Below are 17,183 nucleotides of genomic sequence, written 5' to 3' on the forward strand. Positions count from 1 at the left end.
AACGATTTGAGTAGGTACGTTATACAAGGCATCACTGTGTGTCATTTCTGGTAATGGTGAAAAATAGTAAATACACAGATAAAATATGATATATTATAATAATCTAATGTTCATATGACCATAGTATCCAAATAATAAAGAAGAAATAATGGAAAATAATTATAATATTATAAGAGCATTCTTATTATGTAAAGGCATCATTTTCTAAGAATAGAACTCTGTAAAATAGAGATGACGTTTTTTTTAAATAACAGGACTAAAATATGTATATTTTGTATGTAATTCGATAAAATTGTAGGTAGGTAGATTAACAATCTATTATAAGAATTAGGCTGAAAAAGCATCCATTTCTTGAATGCGAGGGACATACATATTGAAGAGTAAAGATTCATATGAGTAGCGATGGTTATCTAAAGGGAAAAATGAGTTATCGTAATAAGGAAATGTGTCTGTGCTTAACACTCACACGTTACGGGCTATTTGTGTAAATAAGTTTCCATACAAATGAGTCTTTATACAACGATATGCATTTTTTACAATTGGCAGCCTGTAAGCTCTTTGTTTTCTCGCTCATTGGGTGAAAACTATCCAGAAATTACACTCTCCATTTTCGGCGATTATGTATGACACAAGCTTTAAAACGCCATTATGACTTCTTTATATTATTACCATATACTTTTTACCACTCTTCGTAATCATAAAAACTTTAAGTCAATTAGTCATTTAAACAAATGAAAATTACAATTCATTTTCCATTCCATGTGCAGACTTGATTTAAACATACACCAAATTGCAGTGTTAGAATGCAGGCATTTTGTATATTTCTACAAAAACTAGAACAGAAATATGAGCCTCTAAAATGAATAATATTTCAAATGTACATGTCAAAATACAAATTCGGTTTCTTAATTTTGACAGAGAAGTCAGCATACAAAACGTCTGTTAAATTTTCTAAAGTCAGATCACTTCTGTAGAATACCATGTTTAAATATAATAAGAGTAAATAAAGGTAGTGGTTAGTCTATTAGAATACCATACTGAAGGTCCCAGGTTTGAATGTCAAACACATCAAAATAGACATAAGAATTTTCGACCCTACTATTAATTTAATGTCTTTCCAGAATGGTATCTGAGGTGCGGGACTGATCACCATGCTTCCCAGTAATTAATGTTCAGTAATTCTTCCCAGTAATAATACATTTTCTGAAATGATTGATTGACTTAAAGCTTTTTGGCAAAAGGTAACATATCTACTAGATATAGAATTAGAAATATATATATGTATATATATATATATATATATATATATATATATATATATATATATATATATATATATATATATATATATATATATATATATATATATATATATATATATATATATATATATATACATATATATACATATATTTAAATATAGTTCATAAGTATTATTGATTGAAGATTTTAAGGATGATATTTTTTAAATACATTTATGGTCTAACAATGAACTTATAAAAAATACTAAAGTTTATTTAACAGTACACTTTTGGGTCTCAATTATGCAATAGTTTCATATATACATTACTTTGAATGAAATATTCTGCAACAACCTTTTTGGATGGGAGATTTCTTTAGTATTTTTTCTCAGTTGTATAACTTTAGTATTTTGACTATGTGAGACAGAAGTCGAGTCATTCTAATAGAAAATTTGTCTGTAAATGTGGAAAATTTAATAAATTTATATATGCATGTTTAAGTAAAACAAAATATTTCAAATAATTAATAGCAAGGAGCTCAAAATGTTTTAGATTACAGATAGAAAGAAGACAATAAATTATTGTAATATTTCATTAAAATGTTCCAAGAAATAGAATACGCTAAGAATTAAATATTAATAGGTTTATTATTTACATGATTTGAAGGAAAATAAATATTTTACATGAATAGTTTTTAAATATTTTAAATAAATATAATATCCTATGATATCTGCTGATAATCACTTCAGTCAATTGATTTAAAAAAACACACACATTGTAAGCAAACATATTCCAAAGAATTAAAAATAACATTGATTCTGACAATCTAAAAAAATGAAATTCTAGATGGTTTATTTAAAATAATGTATCAATATACTAGCCATATTGCAAGAGGTACACAAAAAGCTCTCAATATTACAATATATAAAATCTGATTCAAACGGTTCCAAAAGCTAAGGTAAACACGAACTCTAAAAAGAGATATGTGAAATTGATTTTAAAATACAAATCCAAATGCTATCTATTCATCAGACCATTTCGTTTGATTCCCTTCAAAGCATTTTTACCTATTTACACAAGTTCTACTTCCAATTTTGATATCCTTTCCACATTTTATAATCCACATCTTATCATAATAGCACTATGATAAAAATCATAATTTTGAAATGGGCACAACCAAAATATTATTTTACACATTAAAAATAACAAGACTCGACGTTTTGATGATTTTACAAAAGTGGAACTAGGAATCTAGAGGAAAAATGATAAGTTTAATATGAGTTACATGCAAATCAATTAATTTATTTTCATCACGATAATTTCGCTATTCTGCTAACTGCACTAGTGTAGTTCGATATTTGCAATCACATTTTGTTCTTAAAAAATACTTTAAAGTTAATAATAAAATATCAAATTGTGTACACAACAATATCGACGGTGGAAAAGAAAAATATATTTGTCACTTTAAATACATTTTTTTTTAAATTGTATCTTGAATATCCTCGTTAGATGTCAAAACAAATAACGCAACACAATAATAAAACAGCAAATTAGTGGCTTTTTACATTTCATTGTATTAGACCACCAGACTGATGATGTTGATAACAAAGAAATTCGGTATAAAATAAAAGTGGAAAAAGCTATTTAGTTGTTTTATACTTATTATATATAATAAAGAATTGAGACCACCAAAATTGAATTGAATATCTAGTCCTCACACAAATGGTAGACAAATCCCTAGAATAGTACAGAACCAAGTGTTGAAATTATTATTATTTTGTTATATGTATTGGGTGTTTCCAATTGCGAGAAATACTGAAGATAAATTCATTACATCTTTCTTAATTCTTTTCAGATTTTGAAATAACTGTATATTATGATTTCTTATAGTAATTTGAAACCTCCGCCTCCGTAGTGTAATGGTCAGCACGCTCGGCTACCATTCTGGAGGTCCCGGGTTCGATTCCCAAGGGGGGTAAAATAAATATAAGTGATTTTTTCACTGTAATATTTATTCAATATTACCCTGGACTGGTACCAGAAGCGGAGGACTGATCACCTTTTCTTCATGTGTAAACGATCAAGATAACACTGCGTTTATATGACGCAGTGCCCTATGCACCATTGGGGTGCGGATAAGGGTCTTATTATTATTATTATTAATTTGAAACCTTGTAAAAAACAAGGTTTTTATACCTTTTAATGATAAAAAATTAATATAAATTTCTTTCCAGTGCCGACATTGTATTTTACAGTTCTATTTGATATATTATTTAAATTGAGTGGGATGACAAAATATATACATAACGTTTTAGATAACTCTTCATTCAAAGAGCTAGTGAGCGCCATTTAAGAAATTCTTTGAATAATGTTGGTGAGGTAAACTAAAAATATTTTTATGATAACATCAATATAGTATGTAGGTATATAACAACATTAATTGGAAGAAAACAGTAATGTTATTACAATAATTATATAAAAAATTAATAAAACGTATCTACATGACAATAAAAAGAAGTGAAATATCGAAATATTCACAGACATAAAAGATAATTGATGGCGTACAATTTTATACTCAAAACCTTTCACAACTGTCACAAGACTAGGAAATATAGTACAGAATATAATTTAATGGTATTATTATACATACACATCACATTCTACCGGTATAAGTGTAATCCCTTCATCGAATGTTCGAGGAAATAGTCCTCACTCGGCCCGTAGTATGATCATTCCCCTGATAATTAAATTGACGCATTAAACCGACGCTATAAATCACAATATTTGAACATATCAATAACAACTGCAGAATGCCTTCGTAACATTGCCTGGCTCGGATCACCCAATCGACTGTGCGGCCTTACAATCTAGAAACTTCGTAATAAGTGCGATCTTAACAATTTGTTTAAACTTAATCGTAAATTATCGTAATGATTTTTGAAAATAACTATTTGTTTGATTCACCCACGAACACGTAAACTCGTAAACCTCCTAAAATAGCTCTTGTGTTCTGCACTCTCTAAAGACTCCGATCTAAAACTACCCGTTTCGAGCGATCCCAAGCCAAGTAACAATTATAATGCGACTATCACTTCCCGAGACATTAATTTCCCATTAAACGACGGGAAATAATAATAAAAAAACAACAAAATAACGATAATCGCTTCTACACTTCTAGATTATTCTAGTACACTGATACGCGACACTTATCCACCATATAAAAATCGACCAGTTTGTAAACATCACATTTCAAAAGGAAACCGGGAGTTTCTAGTGTATCGTTAAGTTTGTAAACTCCACTTTTTTTGGTTCTTTTACACGTACCACTCTTTGATATCTTTACTGTCTCTTTTCTTCCCGTTCGCACCATTTCTGGCCATTGGTACAGGAGCTGCATTCCTCTGCATTGACGCTCCGTTCATCTGGTAGCCCATATTTGCTTGACTGGACTGCACCTGTAAAACCACATGTCACAATAATTTACGGATGATTTTTGAAGATTTGGATACACTCAAAATATTGTAAAAAAAGTAATTGGTCTAATTATAAGTTTGATAAAAATATTAAATCACGTTTTCGAGTGACTTCCAGTGTGTAAAATAATTAGAAACGAATCTCACATACATTTCATAAAACTCTTTGCTTATTAAAACACTTACTCGACTCAACCAAAGATGGTGCCGAGAACTAGCATGTCAAAGAAGATATTAGGCAGGCGTTGTGGCGTAGTTGGGTAGACGCTCGACTGCGAAACTGGCGTCGCGGGTTCGATTCCCGCCAATTGCAAAATGAATTCAAGAAAGATTTATTTTCAATTGGTCTAGGTGTTTGTGATGTGTTTTTCACATTTACCTTCCCTATCCTTACTATCTTACCTGCAGACAAGCATCTAAAATAGACGCTTTGCGAGTTATTCCTTTTAAAAAATAAAAAATAAAAAATTATTAAATGAAAAATAAATACAACTTCCAAAATTTGAGTATGTAGTGTGGTTCTCATTCATGGGTGGAATGGTTAATATTACACATGTATAAAGTGATCACTTAAATCAGCCTATGACCCTGAAGCCCAGTAAATACCCAGACTTCCATATTCTTCTTCGATAGACATTGATAAAATTCAATAGTTATTAAAGTTGAGATATCATATCTTAATACCATATATTTGAAATGAAAAACCTGTCATTTTTTCAAATAAAATCTTCATTAACACTAATCAGCTAAAGGGTTAAGTTAACTGATAAAACGAAAAATGACAAGACTTGCTAAATCATAAAAAAATCCTAAGGGTGAAGATTGACCGGAGCATTTCGTCGTAACATCGCTCGCGGTGAGCATGTTATGTTACGTTAGAGCATTGCTGACCGCGATCAGTGCTCGTTTGGGGTCTAGTGCTCAGTGTTGCCATATGTTACACCAAAAAATCTGAGTTAGTTTAGAAATCTGTATTAAATTTGTATAGAATCAATAGCCCAAAATCTGTATGAATCTATGCAACTTTGCAGTCCTAGTTAAAATGTCGGACGACAAAGACGTGATTTTTGGTTCTGTGATTTTAATGAATTACAGCTTACTCCAGATGAAGAAAAAAAAAGATTCCCCGTAGTTTGGGGAATTTCCTACAGATTGGCAACCCTGATACTGACCTAAATTGCACCCGACTTCGGATAGAGCATTCGGAAAGAGCGGTGAGCAGCTCGGCTCACTGTACTGACTGCCTGAATGCTCGCATCGTAACATGTTACGTTACGATGAAATGCTCCGGTCAGTCTTCATCCTAATATACACATACCTGATTTCCTAATAAGGCAGCGCTAGCTCCCTGCTGGAAAGCCTTGTCGTCCTCCACTTTGTAGCTTGGATCTGTCCGAGACTTGAATTTCAAGACTATGAGGACGATGAGTATCACAACTATCAGTGCACTTGCCACAATACCTGAAATCATTGAAAGTATACTATTAACTTAAGATGACTATTTTGGCTCGATATAGAGTGGAATCAGAAAATGTCCTTAGATATAAAAATTATTTCTGCTTTCTCATTCTGTCCGCCTCCGTAGTGTAATGGTCAGCACGCTGTATATAAGTGATTTTTTCACTGCAATATTTATTTAATATTACCCTGGTCTGTCGCCGATCTTCGTTAGAAGTGGCACAGAAAGGAGAAGATTACCCTGGTCTGGTACCTGAAGCGGAGGGCTGATCACCTTTCCTTCATGTGTAAATGATCAAGATAACACTACATTTATATGATGGAGTGCCCTATCTACCATTGGGGTGTGGATAAGGGTTTTCTCTCTCTTTTCATTCTGGTATAATGAATTCTATAAAATTTACATAAATAAAATATCACATAAAGTAACTAAAATATTCTCTGATAAAACCAGCATTTTACACTAAAAATAATAAAAATAAAATTCATAAATCACAAAATAATCATAAAAATACACTAGAAACCAGTGGTATATATAAATTAACCTGTCCGTGAGTGAGTTTCTACAAACAAAACAGTATCTGGGGAGTGAGTTTTTTTTTTACACACATTTTTTTTTACTTTTTCATAATTTTATGTCACAACATATTTATAAACTAAATAATAAGTCTTCTTCAAACCTCTACCCCCACTCAAATGATGCATAGGGCACTGCATCATATAAACGCAGTTTTATATTGATCGTTAACATATGAAGAAAGGGTGATCAGCCCTCAGCTTCAGGTTCCAGTCCGGGGTAATATTGAATAAATATTAGATAGAAATAATCACTTTATTTATTTGATCCCCCCCCAGGGAAATCGAACACGGGACCTCCAGAACGGTACCCGAGTATGCTGACCGTTACACTACAGAGTCGGACAAAAATAATTACCAGGTACCTCTCAGGAGATGATACAAAACCGACTTCTTTGTGTATTGGACACAGTAAATTTTACACAATCAATGTAATAGACAATATAAATTCAATATTAAAAACGATTCTATTTAATTTACATAAAAGTATCTACGTTTCGCTTTGTGCCCAAAAAGAGAGCTTATGGGGAGATCTTTGAGATATTAGTTTTCTCCTCCACTGCCTTAAGGCTTTCACGGATATCCGGGATTAACTGATGAATCGATGACATTTTGATTCTCAGAGGATAATACGAAACCGACTTCTTCGTGAAAAAATACAAAGGTTAAAAAATATATGTCTGATTGACTTACCGATCACCATGGCAAGGAAGTCGGAAGCCTCTGGATTGATCCTCGGTGTAGTCTTGGAGGGGGTGTACGGAGTGGGCGGGTAGTAGTAGATGGGGGGAGTGTGCAGGGGCGGCAGGCGCTCCGGCAGGCCGGGGTAGTGCGGGCTGGACTCCTCCACGGGCCCCCAGGTGAACTGGTCCGGGACGGTGTGCGCCGTCGTGCGGTGCACCGTCGTGGGAGGCTCCTCGGGCGAGGTGGGCGGCGCGGGGGGCGTGGCGGGGCTGGAGGGCGGCGGCTCCGGGCGGCCCGAGGGCGACCAGGGCGACGCAGGGCGCGAGGAGGTGCCCGCGCCGTGCGGGAGCGTGGTCGCCCCGCTAGGCACGTGGGAGGACGACGTTCCCGCGTCCGCGGTGCTCGTTCCGGTGCTGACGAGTAAACTTGGAAATGAGCAATCAACAGATTATGCGATTTACTCAATTCAAGGACAAATTATTATTTGTTACACACCAGTCCAGATTTCTAAGCTCTGTTTTATAGTATGTAGTATGCAAACGCCATTGAGGTAGTATTTTACAAAAATGGCGCTACATACATATATGTATTATCCAAATTTATCATCACTTTTATTATAATTATGTATATTTAATGTAAAAAAAATTCAATGTTTTAAGTGTGTCCAAATTCTTGTAGTTATTTTTATATTGATATCGTGCTTTCAAAGCGCCTCCCTAGTATGTAAAAAAAATCTGGAAGAATTTAGCATACATTTCATGAAGGTCTCTTGCTAAATAAAAAATCTAACTCAATCCAAGAACTCCATGTAAAAGATGGTGTCAATTGAAGGATTAATACAACTTCCGAAATTTGAAGTGTGTTTTTTTAAGCTAGCTATAAAAAATGTATTATTTTTTTATCCATGTAGGAAACAGGAAGGATAAATTTGAATAGATTGGTTGTCTATCAGTGTATAACGTAATGTGTTAACATGCATATCAATCAAACCAGCCAACAGGTCGTAAGCCCTGCAAATACCCAGACTTCCATATTCTTCTTCATGTATGTTGAGATATCATAGTAAGATTCAAATATTTTAAAAACTTCAAAAAAAATTGTCAGTTAGTGGTCAGCATCAAGAACATGAGAAATTCAGAGCAATTGATCACTAAGTCAGGTTAGGAAACTTGACAATATCATCAAGACCTGTCATATAAAATATTGTACCTTAAAATAAAGGTGAAAGTTTTTTTTACAAAATTGAGTTAAGAACTTTTAATTTATCTGGCTTTTTGTACAAATTGCATCAGAGAAAAAAATAGGGATATAGAAAGATATGAAAATAAGCCTAACAGTTAAAGCTGCCAATGCATGATACAGAGCACTGAAGATAATAATAAATATTATTTTTATTTGTTAGACCTGTTGATAAAACAAACATTTGTATTCAAAATCTTTAGTTTTACATTGAAATTTGGTTACCTCGGTGGCTCTGTGTGATCTACTTCAGTGGTGATTTCACTTGACCCTGATCCGGCAAAGCAATCCTCATCATCACAAGGCTTCTCCAGCTTACCGCTCTTTTGCTCTTTCTTATTATTCTAGAAATAAAATTATCATAAGTAATTAGATTTCAACTGTCGAAATTTTCAAGTAAACTTACAAAAGGCTACAAAAGGATTTATTTGGATTGTTGGTACAAATGTAATCACAATATTGCAAACGATTTTTAACCACAAATCATAGTAAAATCTAAGCTGAAGGTGTATTTTTGAATTTTATACATAAAGTTTGTTTGGTTGGTTATACTGACATAGTTCAAGGTTACCAACTGAAACATGATACCATTTTGAATTGTCATATATAATCTATGCTGAAGGTCTATTTTTGAATTTCACACATAAAGATTTGTTTAGTTGGTTACACTGACAGGAGTTCGAGACTACCAACTTAATTATGATTCTATTAGGAGTTGCCATTTTATAAAAGGAAGAATTAGGTAGGTAGGTACCTACAAGCAAATAAAAGAATGGAAGCATTAGGTTCATGCAGATTTTTTTTTAATTTTAGCTTAGCGTAGAGTGAGTATTATTTGTAATTTGAAATCGTAAACAGAAAAGTTTTTTGTTTGGATTGTTTATCAGTCTTTGAAGAAGTCTTTTTAAATAAAGAGGGGAAACATTTATTTATTGCACAAGATATCCTGGTGCCAAAATATTTTTAATTTCAAATAAAGGAATAAAAAAATATATAATACAAATGCAACAATATAAATTTTATGTTATTTTTTGAAATCTCATCAAAGATGAAGAAAAATATGGAAGTCTGGGCATTTACGGGGCTTACGACCGTCATAGGCTGGTTTAAGTGATCACTTTACACACGTGTAACATTCACCAATTCTACCCATTATTGACAACCACACTACTCAAATTCTTGGAAGTTCTATATATATGAACCAATTTAGAAACCTTGTTCATGAATCACTAGAACTTCACTTGAGACATCTATTGGTAAGATGTAAAGAAGCTTTTTATTAAGCAGAAACTCTTATATTAGTATGTGAGATCCGAATCCTGGATTATAATCACACACATGAGAAACGCCAGAAAACATCATTTTCATTTTTATTATTAAGCTAATAATTTGACCAGATAATTTATTTACAACATTTTGAGTGTGTCCAAATACTTGTTCACAAAATCTGGATTATCTCCAATTACAGGAGTTATTTTCATATTATTTTTTGAAATCTCATCAAAGATGAAGAAAAATATGGAAGTCTGGGCATTTACGGGGCTTACGACCGTCATAGGCTGGTTTAAGTGATCACTTTACACACGTGTAACATTCACCAATTCTACCCATTATTGACAACCACACTACTCAAATTCTTGGAAGTTCTATATATATGAACCAATTTAGAAACCTTGTTCATGAATCACTAGAACTTCACTTGAGACATCTATTGGTAAGATGTAAAGAAGCTTTTTATTAAGCAGAAACTCTTATATTAGTATGTGAGATCCTGTAATTGGAGATAATCCAGATTTTGTGAACAAGTATTTGGACACACTCAAAATGTTGTAAATAAATTATCTGGTCAAATTATTAGCTTAATAATAAAAATGAAAATGATATTTTCTGGCGTTTCTCATGTGTGTGATTATAATCCAGGATTCGGACTTCCATATTTTTCTTCATCTTTGATGAGATTTCAAAAAATAATATGAAAATAACTCCTGTAATTGGAGATAATCCAGATTTTGTAAACAAGTATTTGGACACACTCAAAATGTTGTAAATAAATTTTATGTATTAAATTATTGTTATTTTGTCAATTATTAAAGAAAAATTGCTATACATGTATCTGTTTAAATTTAATACATAGAATTCGGGACCATGCTAATTTAACAGGGATAAGATTGATTTCACCCAGGTGAGAGTAGGACCTTTTAAAAATATTCTTTATTTATGCTAAGAATGGCAGCTGTAGTAGCCATAAAAAAAAGTTAGTAACCTGATTAATTTTACTGGATGAAGTCGGTCTCGGTTGGGGAGGAACGTATACCGGCGTGATGAGGTCGTCTCCCCCGGAGCCAGCCTCCGGAGCGGGAAGACATTCATCCTCGTCGTCATCCCGACATCCTGAACCCGCTCCAGAGAACACCAGCTCGTCAAGAACACCCACTCCGCCGTAACCTGATGCTGGGGTCTAATTGAAATACAAAGTATTAACACATTATATTTTGTATATTAAAAGCATTGTTAACTTTGTGGTGCGGTAATATAAAACTCTCCTTATCATTCATCACAAAACCACTTTAAAAAACACGAATTTGTGACTAAATTCGTTTCGGAATAATCATTCCATCATCAGGTTATTAAAATGAAATTGTTACAGTCTGACATTCATACAAAAATACATTTTTTAAAGATAGAAAGAAGACATTGTGATTCATTTGTCTTCTTTCTTTCCTACAAATTGAAAAATTTCATTTTAATCGCCTGATGATGGAATGATTATTCCCAAACGGGCAGTCACAAATTAATATTTTTTAAAGTGGTATTACACAAAGTGAACGATGAATGATAAGGAGAGTGTTATATTAACACATTTGAGGGAAATGCTTAAAAACGTCTTTTACATACTGTTGGTAGAGAGTAGGAGATGGTTAGAGCCGTTCCATTTGCTTACTTTTGGTAGAGAGCGAGAGATAACAAAAAACGTTGTACAGATCGGGATTGGGTCTGCGGTTACTTGCGATTGGTATGCAACCCTAATTAGTACATATTCTAATTAGGGTCGAATGGATAGGACAAATTGTCGAATTGTATCTCAAATGTAACCAACCTGCTGCATCCTGTGCAGTTCGTTTCTCTCCAGAAGCCCAGTCATGAGTTGCGCATCTCCCCTGACAGAAGCGCCAGGATCCTTCTCAGCAGCGAGGTCCAGAACCCGGATCCCGTTGACCACCAGTCCGGATATCGCTCCGCTAAATCCCCGCTCCACTCGGGACTTGGCTTTGTTCCACTTCCCGCCAACGTATACAGCCGATTGGCTGTTGAAAACTGTCGATTGTTGACCTATAATAGAAAAATTTACTTAAGCTCATATTAAAAACTGCATTCACCTTTGAATGGAAAAAGATAAGTGAAAATTTGAGTGACAGCTGCCTTTATCTATGCGCTTTGCTTTGCAAATAGTTTGATATTAGTGTCGGGTTGTGGCCCCGTGGTTAGTGTCACGGATTCTTGAGTCGGAGTCTTGGTTCGAACCTCCTCTACCACAATTTGATACTTATTCCTAATAATGAGCTGCTTAGGCTCACAAAAATAGTATGAAATTAAAATATTTTTGTAAATAGTAAAAAAACACAAATATTTCTCTTTTTAAATGAATGAAAGGGTGCATTGTCAAAGTGCATACACACTCATTATTTATCCATACATTTAGCATACGTTATTCTTTACAGTTCATACCCAGCATTAACATAAACTGCACTTATCACACGCAATAATGGGCATATGTACATTTTAAGCTATCATTACATGTTTAGTATGTTGTAATAAAGGGTAAGCAAAGTCACTACATATAGCATTTGTGGACCATAATTTTATTTCGTTTATTTATTTTTAATACAAACCTTGAAGTGAAGTATGCACGCATGTGGCCAATATTGCTTATTACATAACATACAATGATAAAAAACATTAAAAATAATAATAAACTTGAAATAAATAAAAAAAAGCCTTAATAACAAAATTATAAAAGGAATGTAATTCAAGAATTTTTTTTAAAGACAATGCTCGTAACTCCTGAAATGCTCAGACTTCCAACTTCTTTCATATAAACGATAGATGTTTCATCTCGATTTGAAACACCTATAATATTGATATTATATCAACTGTAGGGTAAATAATTCAGTGTAAAATTGAATAAATAATAATAAATTACATAATATGAATGATTACAAACATCAATTTGAATCAATAAATCATCATTATAATTTTATTCACAGTTAAAAATATTAATAAAATCACACAAACCTTGCGGGTGACTGATAAGAACATTGAAGTCGTCAACTTGCAATGTAGAATTGGCACCGTGTCGAGTGAACCTGACAACATGGTAAGCATTGTCGTTGACTTTCACGCCAATCTCTCCAATGGGGTGGTCATTGCTACCAACATTATACACCATGAACACATTCCCCTCCACCTGAAAGGATAATGCCATGATATGTGGTTAAATACTCATCACCTATTTTTAGTCATACTGAAAAAATGCAATTTGTAAATTTTATCCACTGAAAAAAACATTAATAACATAAGTATATAATAAAAATAAATGTTAACACATTGTTGTTGGGACCCATCTAAACATGTTTATACAAATTATAGGTAAAAAATGGGAGCTGACAAAACTTGGGTTATACGAATTAGGGTAGGGTGCAAGAAACTTGTAAACATGGACCGTATATGTATATACAAGTCAAAAAATGTACCTACCTTCCGATTCTTAGAATTTTCTAAGAATCGTAATTTTTTTTACCATAGTAAATGCTGATTTTTAGAACTGAGCTGAATTGAAGTATTTTTTGAAAAAAGCAGAAATTATCTTATAAATAAGTACAGATAATTTTATATTGACTTTGCAAAGATATTATATAATATTTTGAATGTTACAATCTTAATTAGGTCTTACAATTTCCATCTCCATATAATCTTGAGTAGTTGCTGACTCCACTCTCAAGATCACAGCATCCGATCTGGAAGTCATCAGACCCAGGGCCACGAGATCTTGTTCCGTGTCCACAACTCGTGAACTGGGAAACGTGTACTGGATCATTCCGCGGTTAGGCCCAAACTCGTATGTAATTGATTCTGAAACATGGAAAAATTATACGGATGTATTATTATGATTCCAAAGATAGTATTTTTTTTTAATTAAGCCTCCACTCGCTTACAAGTGATTTTAAATTGGATCTGTCTTGTTAAAATGTTGAATGCACTTACCGTCATAGCATGTAGGCCCGGTGAAGGATGTTAAATCGCAGTCACATACGTAGGTGTTCCACTGTTGCACACAGAGCCCTTTGTTGGCACATGCGTTATGACTGCACTTCGTCGGACCTTAAATGAAATACTAAAGTCAATATTTCTCAATCAAGAATCCCCAAAATAAACCTCCAAAGCTGTCTTAACTTAAATAAATACCTATTCAAACATTCATAAGAAAATACTAGTAAATAAATGATTAAGAGGATAGGATGGGTTGACTCTGGCCAATGTCTGTACACAACGGATTCTATAGTTATTTGGACACATTGCGTGTGGCAATGATGATAGCCTGGAACGACTGGTTGCAATTGGTGGCCTAGAGGAGAAGAAAGGGAGAGGAAGATCTCTCACATGATGGACAGATCAAGTTAAGACAGCAGCAGGCACCTCAGTGGTTGGAGCACTACGTGCAGCGCAGTCAAGGGATAACTGGAGAAGAGTCATTGCTTCCACAAGGGTCACAACCCTCAGTAATGAGGACTAAGATGGAGATGAAGACTAAGAGAAGTCACCTTCAAAAGTTTAACCAGTTCCCTGACTAGCCCGAGCGTGACTCGGACAAGGAATTTGTACTGCATCTGACGAACCCGAGCACTGCTTGGGTAAATCCTATTCCGTCTTGTCAGTTCTGTTTTGCCCGAGTCGAATATTGACCCATTTGTTTTTATTGAATAACCCGAGCGGTGTTCGGACAGTCTTGTTTCAACTTATCAATGACGATTTCTTGCAACGGAAAATTTTCTCACCAAAATTTGTCAGTTAAGTGGTTAATTCTCTCCCACATAAAATTTACTTCTGTGTGGTTCTGTATTTAAGTGACAATTTACTACAGGACTTTGCAAAATTCATTATAAAATTATACAAAGAATAAGATAAGGTATAATCAATATCCAAACCTTCGCATCCTGTTAAGAGGGAGCTGCTAGGGACCACAGCATCGTCAACAAGCGAGGGACTCTCTCCTGGCAGGTCCAGGCTCGCTATACACCCTTCGAATCCTTGCCTGGACACTATCCCGGAACCCAGACCGGCGTACATATCCTTCATTACACCGCCTATGTAAAGGATGCTGTCTAACTCAAATGTTAAAACGGACCCTGGAAAAAAATATTACACATTTGGAAGGATAATTAAAAAAACATCCCGGTCAGGAAGTTGACAATGTCCTTCCTAAAAGACCACATAAAGTGTAGATTTTTTTCAAATAATCTTATATTATTACTGCTACTACTGTTTCTTATCTGCACCCTACAGTGCAGGGTACTACATCAAATTAATACAACATTTATTTGATTGTTTATTATACGAATGCAAGGTGATCAGTCCTGTGCCTCAGGTTATACACAAACGAGAATTTAACTTGTTTTATATACTGGCTGTACTTGGCCACACGATGCTGTGGTATCAAATGGAAATGAAAAAAAAAAGGAAGCACACATTTCGGGGTGAGTTTCTGCGGACCAAACTGTATCTGAGGAGTTTTTTTATATTTTTTTATCACAGTCAATGCTATGAGCAAGATATTTACACTGGTAAACATGATTCAAATCAAAATTATCCATGTTTTATTTCATGGGTCATTTTTTACAGCATCATTACGATGACTTCACACAAACTTTGTTTTAAGTAAAATATCATGGGTAAAACAGAAAAATAATCTGAAGGGGATTTTAGTGTTTACATTCAACCACAGATGACAGTACTAGTGCCATTTTGGAAATAAATGTCGCCGGACTTTTGTTATAGGCGCGGGTGTTCATGTACGCCCATACTCTTTTGAGAAAAGTTTTGTTTGTACAATACTTCCGAAGAGGATAATTGAAGAAAAACTGTCATTAATCAGATATTGGTTACCTGTAGTGCTGAATACTTCAAAGGTATCATCAACTGTCAAAGTGTGGATTTTCGGTGCAGGCCTCCTCACGGAGATAGAATGCCATCTGTTGTCGTTTAAAGGAGCCTTTGCTTTATCCTTGATAGTGACAATGCCATCTCCCAAGTTGAAAGCATAGTGTACGTGACCATTCACAAGTTCCAAGGCAATGAAATCCTGCTTTTTGCCACCATTGTAAAGAAGGATTCCATTCGGCTCGATTGTTTTGAAGTAGAAGTCTATATAAACGTTGGAGTAAGCTTTCAAAAGTGGTAAACCGACATAGGTATGTTTAGATTTGAACGTAACGGCCTTATAAATGTTTGGATGTTCGGTTTTAGTGAATTTTCCCGTCACTTTTATCTGCGGATAGGTCGGAATGAGGTTGTTGAATCCCAGACCCATTGTCTTCGCTAGATCGATGAATCGATGACCGTTAAACACGAATCCTTGCAAATACCCCACATAGTTCGGGAGCGTCGTGGTCATCTGTATCTCTTCTTCCGCATGGAATAATCCTCCCAGATGTATCGTCGCAATCTCCAGCGTTGAAGCTTTTCCCAAAATAGTTTCGGCTGCATCATAATAAGAATGTCAATAAAATATTTCGATACATTTTCGAAAGACAGAATCACAACACCAAGAATATTTTAAGAGCAGAGATAATTGCAAATGAAATTCAATCATGAAAGAATTTTTAGGAAAATAAAGAGACAGCACAGGAAGAGTTAAAAGAAGATCAGGAAGCGAAAATAAGTCTTAGAGTGAATTCGTCTTAATTTTATTTAACTATATAAAAGTTTATTTAGTTGTTTTTTTTTACCAACTTTAGTAATTATTTTTTTGTAATTTATTTTAAATATTTTTTTATAATGTCGAAAACTCAAATATACTGGAGGGAGAGAAGCAAGAAATATAGTGACTTGTTTTATTATTAATTTATTAACTGGGACAATTTTAATGGAATCAAAAATACTCTTTTTATATTTATTTTTTATGGTTAAGGTTATGGAAATTCCAAGATCAAGCACTACAAAATTATGGATTCCATTTTATGTTTTTTTTTCACTAGCGGAATTCTAAAGGTACATTCACATCAACCTATTTATCGAGCAGGCACAAATCATAGGTATCTACCAAAATTAAGAATAATGTAATGGAGAAATTGAAGAAAAAATAAAGGCAACTCAAAAGATGGATAAATAAAATTAAAAAGTGCCCACTAGAAAGATAAATAAAAATTTAAGTAGGAAAGATTATTACACATCACACATTTTTCTCTTATAACCATTTCCAATTTGGATTTCAGTGGATCTACTCAATATTTCTGGT

The 17,183-nt window shown here is 33.8% G+C and overlaps 1 protein-coding gene across 1 annotated transcript in view; it reads right to left on the bottom strand.

Annotated features, from left to right (window-relative positions):
- Positions 1–1,442: 1,442 nt before the first annotated feature.
- Positions 1,443–17,183, bottom strand: part of LOC148313043 (neurexin 1-like) — a 201,086-nt gene continuing 185,345 nt past the window's right edge. Inside the window, exons 17-27 of the mRNA XM_088269555.1 lie at positions 15,833–16,426; positions 14,875–15,075; positions 13,934–14,050; positions 13,623–13,801; positions 12,965–13,136; positions 11,769–12,001; positions 10,935–11,129; positions 8,897–9,015; positions 7,442–7,857; positions 6,033–6,175; positions 1,443–4,696 (exon numbers count right to left, since the gene is read on the bottom strand). Coding sequence (XP_088125681.1) covers positions 4,556–4,696; positions 6,033–6,175; positions 7,442–7,857; positions 8,897–9,015; positions 10,935–11,129; positions 11,769–12,001; positions 12,965–13,136; positions 13,623–13,801; positions 13,934–14,050; positions 14,875–15,075; positions 15,833–16,426 — 2,510 coding nt within the window. The 3' untranslated portion in view covers positions 1,443–4,555. The remainder of the gene's footprint in view (positions 4,697–6,032; positions 6,176–7,441; positions 7,858–8,896; positions 9,016–10,934; positions 11,130–11,768; positions 12,002–12,964; positions 13,137–13,622; positions 13,802–13,933; positions 14,051–14,874; positions 15,076–15,832; positions 16,427–17,183) is intronic.

Source organism: Brachycentrus maculatus, unplaced genomic scaffold (assembly GCF_059751285.1).
Source record: "Brachycentrus maculatus isolate JH-2025_06_01 unplaced genomic scaffold, ASM5975128v1 h1tg000025l, whole genome shotgun sequence".
Taxonomy (NCBI): Eukaryota; Metazoa; Arthropoda; class Insecta; order Trichoptera; family Brachycentridae; genus Brachycentrus; species Brachycentrus maculatus.